The 18,475-nt window shown below is 46.6% G+C and overlaps 1 protein-coding gene across 2 annotated transcripts in view; it reads right to left on the reverse strand.

The window, feature by feature from the left end:
- The window catches only part of VANGL1 (VANGL planar cell polarity protein 1), a 43,642-nt gene that overhangs the window by 9,202 nt on the left and 15,965 nt on the right, over positions 1-18,475 (reverse strand). For both annotated transcript variants that reach the window (XM_065676326.1, XM_065676327.1), the window contains exon 5: positions 3,059-3,192. In XM_065676326.1, the coding sequence (XP_065532398.1) occupies positions 3,059-3,192 (134 nt within the window). The remainder of the gene's footprint in view (positions 1-3,058; positions 3,193-18,475) is intronic.

Below are 18,475 nucleotides of genomic sequence, written 5' to 3' on the forward strand. Positions count from 1 at the left end.
CACATGCCAAGGATGCAACTTACCACCCATTATATATGTTTTCAGTTTGAAGGCAAGAGCAGCTGGAACATACCACATTTCAGCAACAAGACAGTGAGAGCGCACAAGAATTGAGGAGTTGGAAAGAGGAGAAAGACAAACACAAGAACATCATGAGACATGGAGATGAATGAACAAAAGCCAAACTCCAGGCAGTTACACACAGAGAGGAAAACCAGGATGCAGGGTCACCTTTAGGTAAAGCATAGGCTTTCCCAGAAGGGCAGATGCTGCCAGAGGAGCAGCATTCCTGCAGTAGGGTAGGCTGGGGTCTATGCGTGTAGCAGCTTCTCATGGCACTCTGAGCACACCTGCCTTACAGCTTCTGTTGCTGTTAACAGATCCTTCACAGGCACAGCAACAGGGAAGCTGCAATTTGCTCTGTAACACCCACTTAAGTGACAGAGCTGTCTACTACACTACCTTAACTTGTGACCTTAAAGTACAGTAGTAGGTTCTTCAGCTCCCCCATGAAGCTCACAGCTCTGGCTATTCAGGCAGAGAGAAGCAAAAAAATGTTGCCCTATAAGCCTACCAACCCTTCTATCTAGACAGAGATGGCTCTGCCCAGAGGGGGAAATGGAGAAGTCTCAGACTGCATTCAAGACACCAAAAGCTGCTTTTCTGACTAAGAGCTCTGAAAGCCCCCACTCTCAACAGGCAGTGGTTAAGACCAATCAATTGCATGGACATGCTTAAAATTGTTCTGCTCATGCAAGGGCAACTCTTTGGTTTCTTTCCTAAAAAGCACAAAGCACATTCCAGGACAGAAGCTTGAAGTTCACTCAGCAGCAGGAAGGACAAGCATTCACACAGACAGCTTCTGAGGAGGCTAAACGCTTCAGACTGACAGCCCTGAAATGGAGGATGTAACTCAAGGGAGATACTAGCTCTCAAATTGGGATTAGAACTGTAATTTGCTTTGTTGACTATGCCCAGTGATGAAAATCCTGGTTTTGAAGGTGAGCCTCCCCACTCTGTATAAGAGAGATTACAGCAAGATTTTTTTCCTTCCTGGCTGCTCCAGTATCAAAGGAAAAAGCTGCCAACAAATAAGGCTGCCTTAATAGCATTACTGTCTTTTCACATGCCGGGTATAAGAGACTGTCAGGATGCCAGGGTAAGCTGCAGCCAGAACTACAGTCTGCTTCATCAAATGGATGGGAATCTTCTTAAAGACGTGCCTCTAAGCCTGAGATTTCCACATCCGAAAAGGCAGCGGCATTGCACAAGGAATGTTACTGCCCCACAAGGGAAAGGCACAGGTTTTCAGGCCCTGGCAGGGTCATGAGCTTGCCACTTGGAAAGGCCTGCCAGCCACTTGTAGAGCTTCCTTCTGGTTTCTTGTCTTCCAACAAAGCCTGTGAGCTATCAGCTCCTAAGCTACTATGCTATCAGACTGACAGTTTTACTTCTGAACTTGGGCGTCCCAACATCCCAGCAGGTGCTGCAGAACAGAGACCCTGCCACATCCCAAAGAGATGTGCTGCATCAGAGGAGAAGACAAGCCAGCTACCAGCCAGAATGGCACATCCTGAGGCCAGCCTGGTGGGCCATTGGGTGTGAATGGTATGCACATTTGGGATCCGGAAGCCCTCACCTTCCACACAGCAGCCTCACTAAGAGTCAGCTGGAATGAAAAAGCACAGAGCAAGTCTGCTTGCTTCCCCTCTCCAACTTGTTCTCGCTCATCTTTGAGCTTCCTCATTCCAGGCAGCAGGGGACACACTATGGGCAAGACTGCCCTCTCCCTCCCCGCTGCTTCCCCCTTCCTCTGTCAGCATGGGGATATCTTACTGTAAAGATCTAAATAAACCTCCAATTAATTTTCTGGATCAGGAGTGCTGCATCAGGTTTGGGGAAACATTTAGAATAAGGTCTTTGAAATTTCAGAAGTCACCAAAATTAAATAAATACATTTAAAACCTAATTTACACCAAAAAAACCCAACCCACACCCATAAGGCACTGAAATTTAGTTGAAGGCAAAACAATCACATCCCATGTTTTTTCATGGGACATCATTCATGTTTCAGTCTCCATACCCTGCACGCAGAGCCACCTTTCCAGCTAACCCCCTTCCCAGCTCTAAAAGCCTTTCAATACTAACAAATTTATGGGCAGGATGAGCCTTGCCACATTTTGCCACAAGACTTCAGTCACCCTTCACCATAAAAGCTTCCCTCTAAAGCTTCAGCTTTTCTATCAAAGGAATGTGTACTTTTATAAAGGCTGTGATGGCTGAGCATACCCTGCTTATCAAGCCTAGCTTTCATTGATAGGGTTTAAGAGTGCCAAATGATTTAAGTCTGGTTTTTACTGCTTTGAGTGTCCACAGGGATCCACCCATCCATCCATCCACAGGCCTCTCTAAAGCCCAGAAGCTTGAAACAGGTTTGTTCAATGGCAAAGCTCAAAGGGGATAGTTATCTGTGTCTGAATTTCCATGAACTGCTTAGTGTCAGGATGACTTAGGAGCACAGCCATGCATAAGCCAGGCATAGCTAATTTAGTGCTAAGGCTGCAGGCTGACAAGCATTGCTTTCAGTGGCAACTGCTGCTTACACAGTTGCTTTTCTTCCCATATTGGTATCAACCTTCTTCGCTTTCCTGAAGGCTGCCTGTGGAAGCATCACAATAAACAACTGCAGAACTCATTTAGGTTAAAAGTTGTGTTTATTGTACTATCACAACCAAGGAGATGACCCAAGAGCGACAAAAAGCAGAGGCTGCCTAAAACAAGCAGTGGTGCCAAAAAGTGCTTGTCAAGCCACATAGTTATAAAGCCTGACCCAAAACTTGGCCACTTCGCCTGGCAAAGACAAAAGCCTTATTGAGAGCTAAACACATCTGTAAAGTCATGGGGAACTGGCAAACTCGGCACTGTTAGGAAGATTTCCAGCAAGAGACAAGGATTTGGCAAAGCAAAAAGGTGAGAATGTGTGCATAACAAAGCATAAAGCCAACCCAGCCCTTCCCCATCCCACCCAGTCTCAGAGACTGCATTTTACCTCACCTACCATCAACATTGTAGACTTTCAGGCCAGCCATGTGCTTGGCTGCACGGGATTTGGAGGCTGTTAGTAAGGCCGGGTTGTAGACTGTGAAATCTCTGTAGTAGTTTTCCAGGACCACCAGTGCAGCTCGCTGGATGCTAGGGACAGAGAGAACAAACAAAATACAAGACAAAGCCCCCCAGAATGCAACAAGTTCTTTTGTTTCCTTAAAATAAATGAAAAGGATAATAATAAAAAAGAAATAGCCACATTATTTGTGTCAGGACTGTCACACCCACAGAACTGTGCAATAAACAGAATTATTAGTTACCCCCTGGGACCTGAAATTTAACTTGAAATGCACAATAAATGTGCCCTCACCTCATGAGGAGGATGACAGGAAACCCCTAAGCAAGGGCAGCACAGACTGAAGCACTAGACTGCCTGCAGTATGGGAAATACAGAACAAGAGTTCAGCCTGCCTTGGCTGTGAGGCTGAAGCTCAGAGCACCACCACATAGGTTTTGCTGTAACTGGCCAGCCTAGACGGAGGGACCAGCTCAGGATGGATGCTTTTCCCTTTGAGTCATTTCCAGCCGCACCTCAGAGCTCCTCCATCAGAGCATTGACAAGAGGCCAAATCTCTTCAGCTTTCACAGCAAGATAAGATCACTGCCTGAGGAGTGTGCCTGCTGGAGAAGGGATTACCTCAGTTTTGCTTGTTAAATCCCAGGAAGAAGAGAATGGGCAGCAGTGACACTCCCTCCATCCCTTTGAAGGGATGCCTCTACATAACATGACGACACACAGGAGCAAAACAGCACACGCACCAGCAGCAGGAAAGGCTCAACCCAGAGGTATCTTCCTTTGCAATCATTTCAATAACAGAGGTGTCTGTGGGCACTGCTACCAACAAATAGGACAGTATTGCAAAACAAGGCATAGCTATGGTGTTTAGAAATGCCAACACACACAAACGGGATCCAGGACATGGCTCTCTCCACGTTGCTCTGGCTCCATGCCCCAGTGTGGTCTGGCTGGCAGTAGTGTCCTGAGCAAGTCACTAAGATCACCCATTCAGTCAGCCGGAGTTTGCCAAGAACCCACATTTCATTTTGAACCCACAAATATTATGAAGGGAACTGCCAACGTGTTTGTTGCCAGTTAATTGTAAAGTTCACACTTAGCAACAAAGCAGCCGAGTATTCTCACACATGTTACAACACAGGAAGAAAACATTACAAGGATGGGAACGTGGGAAAAGAAGACATCAGCAAATTAAGACCTAAATTCAATTCTCAGCACTATGACTGATTCAAGGCATGCTCCCAGAGGAGCAATTTCAATTTTCCTGTGCCTGGTGCTAATATTAAACTTTTGCATCACACCCCAGTGATTTAAACACCACACACACACATACACCCTCTGCCACTGATCAGTGAATTAAGTGTAGATTCCAGCCCATTCACCAGATCCTGAGAAAGAAGAACAAACCCAGACTTGTTCAGTTTACCCTCAGCAGCCAGTATTAAGGTACAGCACCATGTATTTCATTAGCTGTATAACCTTAAGATGACTAATTTAGCTTTTAAAGCAAATTCTTTCTTCAGGACTGTTTGGATGCAGATTTCTTCTGTATCCAGCTAAAGCATCTTGAAGAAGCTTTACCTTTACCTTCGTATTTCCTCATATCAGGTTCATCAAAAGCAACTCCATTTAAGCACTCAGCTATTGATATGAAATAAAAAGGCACTATTTAACCAAGGAAATAACTTCCCTTTCATGAAGAAGTACAAACTGACCGACTGCCACACACACGTAGGCACTAACAGAACAAATGAAAGGCAGTTTATTCCTCCCTGCCAAACTTGTGATTTCTACTGTGAATTTGCTGCAGCTTAATTTAAAAAAAAAGTCATAAAAGAAGTCATGTGGCAACAGCACATATTCCCCTTTCTGACTGCATTCAAACATGACCAAGTTTTTCCATGTCCACTTCCCAGGAAGGCAAAGCTCCACCGAGTTTCATCCCAAAATGCAACGTTTGAAAAACCAGGACCAGCTAAAACCAACAAGATAAAAATTACACAGTTACACTCTGCTAATACACTGCTCTCATTCCAGGCAGCACTGGGACTTCCATCCCAGCAGTGGGAAATGAAGGTTCTCCATTGACCACCTAGCTTTATCAGGATAAAGCAAAATACATCACAGGAGAGAATAACTTACTTTAATACACACGCTTTTTCCCTGGACATCACAGTCTGTTATTATCAGGATGCCAGCTTTCCCCACCTACTACTACCCCTTCCATCTCCTAAATATCCTACTCCACTAATTCATTGTCACATCTACCCAAAATCTAAACACAATAAAGCTTTTACATTGCAATAACTGCCCTGAAAATTGAAAGCCTAGCTATTTATTGACAATGCAAATCCAGTACAGGCTCAGGCCCACACACGAGATACCCCAAATGACAGAGAGGGCGTGTTTTCTAGGGAGGGAATTGTAAGCAGACATTAGTTTCCTAAACTTGTAGCAGCCTATTTGTCTCTCCCTAAGTACGGAGTCATCCTAAGCACCACAGGTTAGGGAGACGGCTGTACTGTGACTCTGCAAATTCTCTTTTGAAGAAAAAGAGAAAAAAAATGAAGATGCTGCAGACAAGAAAATTAGAAGGGTCACAATAATTAGCAAGAGAGGAGAAGGCTGAATCAGAGCCTTCTGAGCTGTGTTGCTCAACCTCTTCAGCCACATCAAGGGGAAGCCTCACCCTGCAGAGCTCAGGACAGCTAGCCCTGCCCCATAAGGAGCTGCAAAGCAACAAGAACCACCCCCCCCCCCCCAAACAGGCACAGCCATCCCAAGCACAGCAGAAAGGGACCTAAATTGTGTAACACAATGTGCAAGGAGGAAGGCAACCACAAGCTAATAGCCATCCAGAGCAGCCCTGAGGAGCAATGGTCTCACGGTTTGTGAGCAAAGCAAAATGCTATGGAAGGCTGCTGTCTCCTCACAGAAATTCAGGGGTTTTGGGACTTTTCACCGCAGGGCAGACCCCGGCTTGGCAAACAAGGTGAAGTGACTGCAGCAGGCCTCCTCTTCACACACACCCCAGCTCCAATGGGAACAGGAACTGGCAGCCTTCCCGGACCCTGTGTTTGGAAGCTCTTCCCCTGCAGCAGCGTCTCAGAAAGAGTTCAGCACCATGTCGGTCACTGCATTCATTCCCCCCACACTTCAGCAAACGGAGGCTTCCCTTGCCTTTATGACTTTAAAGGAACGGGGAGGAACAGGAAGAAAGTGAACAGAAAGTTTCAGTACTTCATTGCCTGCTTGGAGAAGGTCAGAGCGAGGACCTTCCCCATGTCCTAGGAAGAAGATCATATCAAGACACAAAAAAGCATTTTCATGCAACAGTTCAGACTATAACCTTCAAACGGAGGGGAAAAAACCCCTCTCATATAGGCCAGTAGCCTACTGGAAGCCCAGTTTTCCTTGTAGGCTGTGTCAAGTTCTGTGTTTGTTGCTTTGTATTTTTTGCAGTTGGAGTATCAGTTTTAGTTTTGTTCTAAATGATCATCACCACTACCCTGGAGAAGGCTGTGTCACAGCACGCTGCCAACAGGGAAAGCAAACAAGCAGACCCCACGGGGTACCTCAGTGGCATTTGGCAGCAGAGTCCTTTACAAACAGTAATGAATTAACTTGTACAGGGCATCCAAGGAAGTGGAGGAGGGGAATACAGGACACAAAGGCAGCAACTGTTGCCAATTCTTTTCTCTGGGAAGGTAAGTCAGGAGCAGTTTTGCCTGAATACTTGCTCCTACGTGGGATTTTGATACCTCAGGTCTTGCTGTACTCTCTAGCTCATTCTGGCTTAGTATTTGCCTTCTGTGACATGGCTACACCAATACTGACTTTGGCTTTTTTAGAGGATTTCCAGGAAAACAAGCCAGTGCTATACTGAAGCAAAGCACACAGCAAGAAGCTTGTTTATATAACCAGAACACTGGCTTTGGGCCCTGCTGGTTTCTAGGAAGAGGGAATTGAGTCTTCTGAAAATGATAAGGAAGGGTTAGTGAGAAAGAAAATAATGAGAAGAAAAATAAAAGAAAGAGATTGAAGCCACAGCTCAACACCCAAAATTGCCACTGGACATACTAGAGACCATCATTCACATGGTTTTAGCACCTTTGTGCCTTCCTGCTAAGCCATGAATGTAGCCTGTCACGGTGCCATACCAACCGTGATGTAGACACTGCTGACTGTCCAAGGCTTCATGGTTTTGTAACAGATAAAAGTACACATATAGAAAGAGCTGTTTGCTGCCGAAGCACTCACCTCGCTATAGATGCAAATCCTGCATGAGAGTTTAGGGTGAGCTGCACACCGAAAATCCACAGGGATAGTCAGAGAGGCCTGATCAGTGCTGTGTTAACTGAAGGCTGAGGAAGCCTGGGGGGTTATTTAATCCAATGGTTCCCAACACAGATGCCACTCCTCCAACAACACTTTTTATTAATGTTCATCAAAACAGACATAGCATCCAAACAAGCCAAGCTCTCTGGGCACACAAAATACATACCACAGCCAGTAAGGAAGTGCTAGCACCTCAAAGAGAAGGTGAGCAAGGATTGCATGCAAGAACCTTCCACGGAGAGTCAGCTTTGCCTTCATGGCTCTCTCCACCCTACAGCTACATTAAGCTTAACTACTGCAAAAGATGCTGAGGTCTCCTGGAGTGCTGAGCTGCTCACCCACAGCACTCTGTACTCCCCTAGCACTGTTGTCAGCTCACACCCAACGGGCTCAGGAAACTCCTGTGCCTCCCCAGAAGCACCTCCTTCCCTGAAAACCCCTTTACTTCACATACTCTTGCCAGATACAGAGCTGGGGCTCGAGCTCCTGGTCCTTCACCACACTTGACTGCTCTACTTTGCTCTTCCAATGCAAAGTCACCAGGCCTGAAACCTCAAAAACAGAACTGGAAATAACTGAAACAAAAACGCTTCCCACACAAACACCCTGCTGAGAACAGTTGCCAAAGGGATTTCTAACATCCTTCTAACACAGACTTGCTACCCTGGTCTGGTTACCATAGTGAGGTATGATGCCCAGATGCTCCCCACACAGCATGGCCATGTCAAGGTCCATCTCCTGTAAGCTGACAGAGCACAAGTGATTTGGTACTCGCTGTCCTTTCCAAGCAGCACCTTGGAGAAAAGCTCCCAAGAGACCAGAGGTCACACAGAAGAGCTTTGCAGTGCCAGCAGTAGCACCAATGCCCTAGCTACAGTTTTGTCCTCCCCAATAAACAGAGCCGGAGTCAGATCTCAGTACAGATGCTAAGACAAGGAACTCCTTCAGCAGCTGTGGCCAAACAAGCAAAGGAGAAAAATGCCTTTTGAGTGTCGTAACTACAACAGCATTTCAGGTAGGTAGGGGGAAGAGAACAAGGCCACAGCCCCTAGGAACAGGAAAACCACACTTTCTTGTCAGACAACCACAACTGAAGTCTGCTCAGCTAAGACAGAGAAGCACACTCCTGAGCCTCCCTGCAACAGGCACCGAGTTTGTTTTAGATACCCAGCTTCTGGCATTTGGTCAGCCTGGGAAGAGAGTCTGCAGGGCCAAGCCTTTACTGGAGAAGGGAAGGAGACCTCAGAGCAGTAAAATGAAAGAACAGGAATTTAAGTGTGCCCTCATCCATCTGAACAACTGTCACATGAATGTTTTAAGGAGGGCACCAGCCCAGTTTCTAGGTACAGATCTCCCCTTTTCTGCCCTGCGTGGTCCAAGACACTGCTCACCAACACACATACTCTATGCCAAGTCTCCTGTTTGTGAGACAAAAACCAGAACCAAGGTACCAACTAAGCAATAGAGTAGTTTATCACTGATGCAGGAGGGATTTCAACATACAGGTTTTCTGACTGAAAGGACAAGTCTAGGATTCATTTTCAGGTTGGGGTTTGTTTGTTTTCCACAACAGCAGCCTAGCAAAAACCATCCAATATAGGCGAAAGGAAAACAGACCCCGCAAGTCTACCACTGTATTTTCCATTCTATAGGGAAGATAAGCTCAGAGTAAGGAAATGGGAGCTTCAAAAATAGGGTATAACCAAGCTTCAGTGTGAGGAGGGAAGAAATCCACTCTTTTATTTCAAACAACCCAAACAAGCTACTTATTTAAGCCTCCCTGAAGAACCCTATAAAAGTATTCCCAGGCCACTGCTCAGAAGACGCTGCTACAGAAGTGCAGAAAACTCAGTTTGAGCAAGCAGCTATAAAACCCCAGTAAACCCACAAGCATGCTCCCATTGCAATTCCCTTTCTAGGAAACTTCCCAGCCTGCTAGTTCAATAAGTTAACTGGGCTTTAGGTCCCAGCACCTTTATCGGTAGAACTTCAAATGTTGATGAATGCTCTCCCAGCAGCTGCACTGCCCTTGCCTCCATTTCCCACAACTGAAGGTGGCAGTTAGTATCATTAACTAGGACTAAAACATAAGCTACTAATGGCAATATACAGTGAGGAGGAAGAGGAGGAGACACAATCCTCTCAAAGTGATCCAAAAGGGCAAATAATATGGTTTACCAGGAAAAGACAGTCACTGTGGTGAGATCAGATATTGTGACAGCACCACACTTCCTCAACACAGTGAACATCTCATTTCACACTACACAGTGCCAAGGGAAGCAAATATCACAGGACACTTGTTACTACCCCTGACATCATATTCAACAGATAGAAAATGAAGTAAGAAATCAGCTGCAAAGGCCTAACGTGAGTTTTAGAAGCAATGGAGGTACCAGAACACCAGAAGAGCTTTCCATAGGAGGCAGGGGACTCTTTTCACAAGGGAAGACTTAAGCTCATGCTGAGCCTAAGCTTCTTTCCAGGTTCACTGTATGCAATTCTAGGATGCCTTACCGCAGTGGGTCAGCCTAGGTAACCAGGAAGTCTGTCTTTAGGCCCCTCATGGAACAGCAAAGGGGGATTTACTAGTATGTGGCAAAAGTACACTGCACTGATTACCACAGCCCAGCCACTGGGATGGGTACAACATGAGCACACAAGAGCAGCTTCACGGGCTGCATCTGAAAGAGCAGCTTGTGAAAGCCTGGACATGAAGCGTGCCAAACCTCTCCCCAGAAGGCTGAGGATACCAGCTGCCAGGGAGCAGGCTCCAAAAGCAAACCACTAGCATCCTCCTACACCAAGACCACCTCTCCAAGAGGAACACTCTGTGTGTGGGAGCTGTTTTCAAGCACTTACCATGCAGATACCCAGAAGAACCACTAAATCCAAACAGTACAGCTCACAGATTAGCCAGTGGACAACAGCAGCTTTCAGGCACTAACAGCCTGGGCTGGATTTCAACCAGTTCCTCAGACACCAATAACCATATGCAGATGTCCCAACAGCTCTCAAACTAAAGACATCAACTTCCCTTTGATCATATATCACACATTCAAACCTTCTCATCAAGCAGAAAGTGAGTCCTTGCTACCAGCACCTCCCTGCCCCAGGGTCTGCTGCAATGCAGAGAAGAAAGATGAGAGCAAAGGAGCCACGTATCTGCCATGTTCCAGACACCCACAGTGAACCAAACCAACGTCTGGCCAGACATCCAACACCACAAGCCCAACCCAGCACCCAGGAGCCAGGAGCAGTTGAATTGGATCTGGAAAGCAGCAGCTACTGGATCCACAACCTAGAGCTCAGAAATTGGGCCTAGTGAATATACTAACTTGTTTATTTAGGAGAAAATAAAAAAACAACTAAACAACTACCATCTGCTCACACTGAAGCAAAACCAAAGCTGTGAAAGGCTTCCTTTATTTATTGAGCAAATTGGCAGGTTGGGAAGAAAGGCAGTAAGAGAAAAAAGCACAAAGGCCGCAGCTTAAGTGAAAAGATGATGGTAAGATGCTGATGTTGAGATGTTCCCACAAACCTGGACAGCATGGTAGATACAGGCACACCAGAAGCACATGGGTGCAGACAGAGCAGGGGCAAGACAGCTTCCTGGGGCACAAGTGCTGCATCCAGTTACCAACAGCCCAAGTAGGCTCCATTTGTCTGCACCAACTCAGCACAGACCTGGGACCAATTTGAGAGTCAGGGATGCTACTGCAGGAGATCTTACAGTTAAACATCTCCACAGCTGAGCAGACTATTGAGGCCAAAGAGCCCTGTGGAAGGAGACCTGCATGAACACTGCCAGGGATGAAGCATTCACAACTTCCTTGGGCAGCCTGTTCCAGTGTCTCATCACTCTCACAGTGAAGAGCTTCTTCCTCATATCTAAGCTGAACTTCCCCTGTTTCAGTTTGAACCCATCACCCCTTGTCCTATCACTACAGTCCCTAATGAAGAGTCTCTCACCAGCGTCCTTGTAGCCCCCCACTTTAGATACTGGAAGCTGCTCTGAGGTCTCCACGCAGCCTTCTCTTCAGGCTGAACAGCCCCAGTGTTCTCAGTCTGGCTTCATATGGGAGGTGCTCCAGCCCCTGATCGTCCTTGTGACCTCCTCTGGACTTACTCCAACAGCTCCATGTCATTCTTACATTGGGGACACAGAACTCTCACAGCTGGAGATAAGACTCTACACCAAGCCCCCAGCAATAAGCTGCCATTCACAACGATAATGCCGTGTCCAGCTCTGCACTTTAAGGGACATGGCCTGGGCCATGAGATGTCCCTCACACTTGGGCCGGGGACAGTAGAAGCAAGGACTTGAGTCTCTGCTATCCTCGAGCCCAGCAGAGGAGCACACTTTAGCAGACAAACATGCACCATCAAGGAGTGCTCCTGCACTGCAATGAACAATCTATCTCCTCATGCAGACATCAGCAGGACTGCTTTCAGTGAAACCATCACTGCCATGAGAGGATGCTGTTCTGCCTCTTTCACTCTGCCCCATCTCACCTTTCTTCTGCCACTAGAAGCCTCTGTAACCCTTAAGCAAAGGAAGGACAGTTAAAATGACTGCAGAAATTGAGCTGGGCTAAATAATCCAGAAAGGAAGATACACACACAAACTATAAAGCTACACAAATAATAAGGAGACATAAATTGTCAGTTCAGCCATTCAGATCCCTGTGCAACCAGGCACGAGTTCTCTGAGAGGGGTAAGGGAGGATAAGGAAGGATCAGACCATTGACAGGATGGATATTTTTCAGCAGCATTAGTTTAAGAAGTGACATAAACTATGATCATACATTTACGTCATTGAGGGTGTACTGAGTATTTATGAGGAAGGTTTCAAAAGTTGAGGTTATATTTAGAATTTAAGGAGTCTCAAGCAAGTCAGAGGGGACAGGACAACACCAGGGTGTGCTTTACCTTCTGAACACAGGAGGCAGGAGCAAGAAAGAGCTTACCCTGCATGCAAGAGTGAAACAGGCCCTTAGTACAGACATGTAGGGGATGAAATACCAGACTCCCTCAAGCCCTAAGCTGCAGGGCACCCTTCTGTCTCCAAATCAAGCTTGTACCCCTTTCTCCAGCACCTAGAAACCTTGCAGCAGCCAGCAATATACAGCTGGATTACCACTTACAGGCCCTGCGAGTTGCAGTCCATGACAGCAGTGCATTTCCTCTCCCAGCACACATGTATGATATGCCTCTGATTAGTGTGAGCATCAAAAGGAAAAAGAAATCAAAATGCAGGAACTGGCAGGTATGGCAAGAAGTCTGTAAGAAGTCTGCATTTTCACAAGATAATTTATAACCTGACCATGCACCAAATAAAGCCAGAGTCTTTAGACAAGGAATTCTTCAAGTTACATGAATAGTTACGAAGTAACTAAGGGTGGGGTGGTGGTTTTTTGTTGGGTGTTGTGGGGGTTTTTTAGGTGAACGCTAAAGGAATGCAACTTCAATTCCAAGGGAACAACAGAAACAAAATTAAAAGCTTCTCCTGGCAGCAGAACTTAAGTGCTGGAGTAGGACTTTCCATTTAGCTGCTGCTGCCATGAAACATCAGTAGCCAGCTCTTGCTCCAACAGCAGCTTTAGCCTCTCCTAGGATCTCTCTCACAACATCTCAGAGCATTATTTCCCTGTGAGCCTACATGGTTAGGTCTGAAGAGGCAGAATCAATGCTCCACACAAGCAGACCTCTGCACACAGAGGAGCATCCCTTTCAACAGTCCAGCATCCCTCCACCACAAAGCATCCACCACTCCAGCAAGATTTGCACAAGAGCCATCTCACCCAGCAACCCTACTAACAACACAGTGGCATGGTCCATGGTTCCAAGCTGAACATCAAAATTCCAGCCCCAACAAGGATGCAGCTGACCCTCCACCAGGACTTTGGGAGCACAGGCTGCAGTTAGCAGCCCACAAACCTCAGCTAAGGTCCTTTCTGCTGTGCCAAGAGCCTGTTCTGCTGTCAGATGGGAAATGGCTATCCTCAAACTGTCAGCTGAGGTCTCCACTTGACCTAAACTGCATAAGGGGAATTTAAGCACAGAGGTTCACTCAAGGCAAGTCAAGTTATAAGGGACAAGAATGTCCTCAGTTTTGGGGGGGAACACCTAACCAAAACCCCCTCTTTTATGACCACCCATCTCCCTATTAACTCTTTCTTACTCCTTCAGGGTAGGGTCAGGAATTAGCTTCCGGTTTTCTTGGCCATGACTCAGTAGTGCTGTACAAGAACTGTAAATCCACGATTTCTTGCACTTCTACCATGAAGTGAACCTCCTGCTCTCCCCCAAGGGGCACAGAGCTCACTTCACTCCTTTGCAGAATACTTGTATTTCATCATTCACCACAAGAAACAGATGTCAAAGGTTGAGGGGGTGGATATTTACTTTTATCTTCAAATGCTGGGGGGGGAGAAAGTATCTTCATAGCCACAGAATTTGTTCAGCAGCTTTAGAAAGACCATCTGTGTCTGTGGGTGGTACACACACAGGCGCTTTGGAGGGCACTGACACCAGGGGGAAAGGAATTACATGAAAACCCCTTAAGTACAGGGTATGCTGGAGCACATGCTGCTCTTGTACTTCTGGGCAGCAGTAATTTTGAAAGACAAACCAACAAGAAGGGAAATCCCTGCAGATGAAACCAATGGCATTTCCTCCACACCATCCCTTTTGGAAGGAGGGAGCCTACCAGAGCTCCCCATCAGGGAGCAAGTAATACCATATTAGCAAGAAGGATTAATAATTGACAGCAGGCCCTTCACTTACATAGAGGCTCGTAAACTTCTAAGTATTAAGTATGCCAAAAATGTGAGACTGCTCCAGGGTATAACAATCACTCTGTGCCACTCACCATTGCTGCCTGGTGCATCTGCAGGAGTACAATACAACCAGCATCTGGGCTGTACTCCAGGACACGCAGCTCCACAGCGGAAAGGATTGGAGAGGTGGTGTGTGCACAAAGGGCATTGGGTGATCAAAGATGAAGATCAAACAAGGAAGTGGAGAGGGGTAAGAAAGATGACCACAAGCACTTCAGTTCCCCGACTTCTGTCACCTTTATCAAAAAGGATGTGTGTGTGAAGCCATAGAGAAACTCTTCTGAGGTTAGGAAGTCCTAAGCTGAACTTTGCTGGCAACACCACCCCATGCACCACCAAACAGACCCTCATAAGCCAGAACAAGACACCATTGCCATAACTCATCTGGAGTATCAAAGGAGAATGCCCTCTACTCAGCAGGGAACAGCACACGTGTGTTTTTCAGAGGCAAGAGCAATCAGGTGAACAGCTCTCTGTGGCACCATCCTCCTGGAGGAGAGGCAGCAGATACAGACAGGAGGGGGAAAGGAATAGCCTTTGAGTAGGAATGTGGTTGGAAGTCTTTCCCCATCAAGTCATTATCAGTTCAGCCCCAGGCCAGACCTTCCTTTCCAACTCCATGGCATAGGGCATTTGCAGGGTGCCAGTACTCAACTGCCTTTGGCACACAGCTGTGGACAGAGTTCTGCACGCTCAGGAATGGGAGCATGAAGGAGCAACAGGGAAATGACGAGTTGCAAAAAGGTAGTTGTAAACACTCAGTTAGGCAAAGTGCTGCTGGAAAGACATCGGTTGGAGGTCACAGGTCTGACACCTCTCAGGCTAAAGAAGCTGCTCTGGAGCAGAGCACCCAGTTTCTTCAGGAGCTTTACACATGCAGATGCAATTAGCACCCATTTAGCTGCCTATCCCAGAACTTCTTGGGAGAAGAGACTATTCAATACTGGTGCTCATCAGGTTTTGTGATGGGCAGGGATGGGGGACACTCACACAAATGCTCATCAGGGTGCCTTGCACTGAGAAAATGCATTCAGGAACAAGGCTGATTTCACACAGACTGCAAAGTCGGGAGTCTGTGGAACATGTTATTCTAGAAGCTCCTGTAATCAAGGCACCAGGAGGGTTAATAAGATGTTTTGCTACAAAACAAGGTAAAAACTCATCAGCTCAATCTCCTTCATCACAGTGTTTGTCACTATGGAAGATGGTGAGGGTTGAAGAAACCCCCAGGGAGAAAGGAGGATCAGCATAACCCTTCTAATCCCTGCTAACACAGACCAAGCAAACTGCACACAGGGTAGAGGAAGAGCACACAAGCCCAGGGTGCCTCCAGCAGGAGGTACCTGGGCAGGTTCAGCACTGCACCAGTGTGCACCAACGCTTGCTCTGCAGCCTGACTGGACAGAGAAATAGCCCATGAGTGTATAGGGTCAGTCACACTATGAACAACCAGCTGGACACACATGATGAAGTTCCACAAACCACGAGATTACAGCAGCTCTTGCCTCAAGAGATCCAGCTTCCTAAACTCATGGTTAAGCTATGCTAGAAATCGAACCAAAGGTGTTCATATGTAATGGGAGCTTTCCTCTTGAGGGGTAGCGAGATTTTAGGCCAGCATAACCTGAAGAGAAGTGTTGACACAACTCCAAGCAAGACTGCTCTGTGCAGTTCAAATGCTGAGAGGGTGTTGTTCATTATAAACATTTCACCCTTGAAAAGGGAAAACAGATTTGAGCAATACCTTGTTGTTGCAAGGTCAGATGCGCAGGACCTGCAAATGCAGGCTGTAGTATGGAGCAGCTTATTCCTGCTCTTTAGTCCTCCACACACTCCCTCACTAGGGAAACACAAGGACACAGACAAGAGAGCTCATAAGACTAGATCAGTAAATACTGACAGCCTAGTTTTATAAGCAGCAGATTTATATATATTATATTTTATAAGCCACAGATTCAGTAAATAAAAGACTACCAATCCAAAACAGCTGGGCCAAAAGTGGCATCAGCTTCCACCACGCCATTCCCTTTCAGAGAGCATCAACCAGCTCATCCCCATCTGCAGAAGCTGTACCCTGTTTCCAAAGGCATATGGAGGCCTCCCCACTTGCTCCACAGCCATCTGGTTCATAAAGGCAAGCCCATGCCAGGAAGGACAGAAAAGCAGACTGAAGCTCTTAGTACTTCATAGAGCACAACACATGACGAACTACTATGATTCTGCTCCTCATATCCCTACTGCAAAGATGAGCTAAAGGAAGAAAGACCCACTCAGTCATTTCTAACATCAGAAAACCAAGCCTATACTGGAGCCCAACATTCAGTCCATGTGCAAGATCAGTAATCACTGCATGTGTTTGAAGCCATTCATCTTGAGTTGCCTAGACTAGCAACGCTCTAGGGTAAGGAAAATATTCACTGGGGAGGAAGGGAGTACTACAGGAAAAGAGGGTTTTCTCCATCAAGATCCTTCCTATGTAGTTTCTGAGCCATCCTGAAGGTACTGAACTGTAGATAACAGATGCCACCAGGGTCCCTATCCATAGGGACAAACCAAAGCCTCAGCTGCAAAACCAAGCTTCAGCTCACAAAACTATCAGCGCTTCAATTGAGAAGTCACCTACTGTCACTCTCCCACCTTTGTTTCCCTCTGCTGGTGCTTTCAAAAGCCTCACGGGAGCTCCCACCCAACCTTGTGCTTTTTCCCAGGCTTGACCTTTCTGACATCTCCTCTATTCCCTGCTCTTCACTCATGTACCACCATACAGCATTCCCTCTGCATGGCAAACCTTCCTACCAGGAGCAGCAGTGAGCTGGGACTTGGCACCACATTCACTGGGACTCCAACATAATTTTTACCTTCGCCTTCCAGCTCCTGAATAGATGCCAAGGGGAACACTTGTTTTGGCAGTTCAAGTCTCCCAGATGAAGAGTTACAGCCAAAGTGCTGGGGGTGGGACCGAGGCAGCCTATTAAAAAGTTGATTACAATATGAATTTGGGGAGCTACTTCCAAGTATGCTTACCCTCCTGGACCTAGGGCCCTCAGGGGTGGAGTGGAATCCCTAACTCAGCATTTTCAGCTTCTTCACTGGGTCTGGAGCCAGGGTGGGTGGAAAATCCTGTCTGCACCCTGCCTGGCAAAAACACGGGTTTCCAGAAGAGTGGCAGAGCTATTGTTTTCTTCCTTTCTCCAATAGAAAGCCTGTTGTGCTTATGCTTGCATAGCCCCCTCTACCTCATCAGAAAAGACCTAGAATTTGAAAGCTTCTACCTTGGATTAAAAAGGCCAATATCAGCAATTTTCCTGTGGAAAATGCAGAGCTACTCCAAGCAGCAACACTGATAAGATGCTACAAGAGCCTTCTCACCACCAGCTTCTCTGGAGCACACTGGACTGTTGAGGAAGATGAACTCCATAAACAGCCAGGGAGGAAAACTTTGAGATATCTGAGAGCATAAAGAGGACAAAAGGCTGGACTGAGGTTGTGATTTCAGGAGGTAGTCAGTTTACTATACCTGTTAGAGCACACTTCCTCCTGCCAGGTGTCAACCCACAAACCCATCTAAGACCCCTTTAAAAGTATAGGGGTGAGGCAAGCATGCATGGTGGTAAATGGAGAAGCCAGAGGCGGCAATAAGTAGTATACATATAGTCCATCATAACTATCTCTGCCTCTCCAGGACACCCACAAGGCTGCTTCTCCAGTCTTCCTAACTAATCCAAACTGTCCTTGCATGCCTCTCATCAGCAGACCTCCCATTCCAGCCCCATGCCTCAGCCAGAGAGCCAACCAGAGGCAAAATGCAGCCCCTTGTGACCTGCACTGACATGTCACTGACAAGCAGAGGTCAATACCTTTATGGAAACTTGGCAATATTATACTGCAAAGATGTTCCAAAGTTCCCTAATTCCCCAAGTAACTCCATTGTTTATAGCAAGACAGAGAGAGAATGAACTGTCCCTTTGTGGGCAGGCACCTGGCTACTGATCAGACCTACAGTTCTATCTTTACATTAGTAAAGATGGAAAGATGCACAGGCTTCAAAACACTCATCAATATACTTTATCCTCATCTGTGAGAAACTAAAGGAAAAAGCAACACTAGTTTACCATTACTACACCCACTTGATGTGACCCTCCTGCAGCACAAGACACTGAAGCATCTGTCTGC

Source organism: Lathamus discolor, chromosome 4, assembly GCF_037157495.1.
Source record: "Lathamus discolor isolate bLatDis1 chromosome 4, bLatDis1.hap1, whole genome shotgun sequence".
Taxonomy (NCBI): Eukaryota; Metazoa; Chordata; class Aves; order Psittaciformes; family Psittacidae; genus Lathamus; species Lathamus discolor.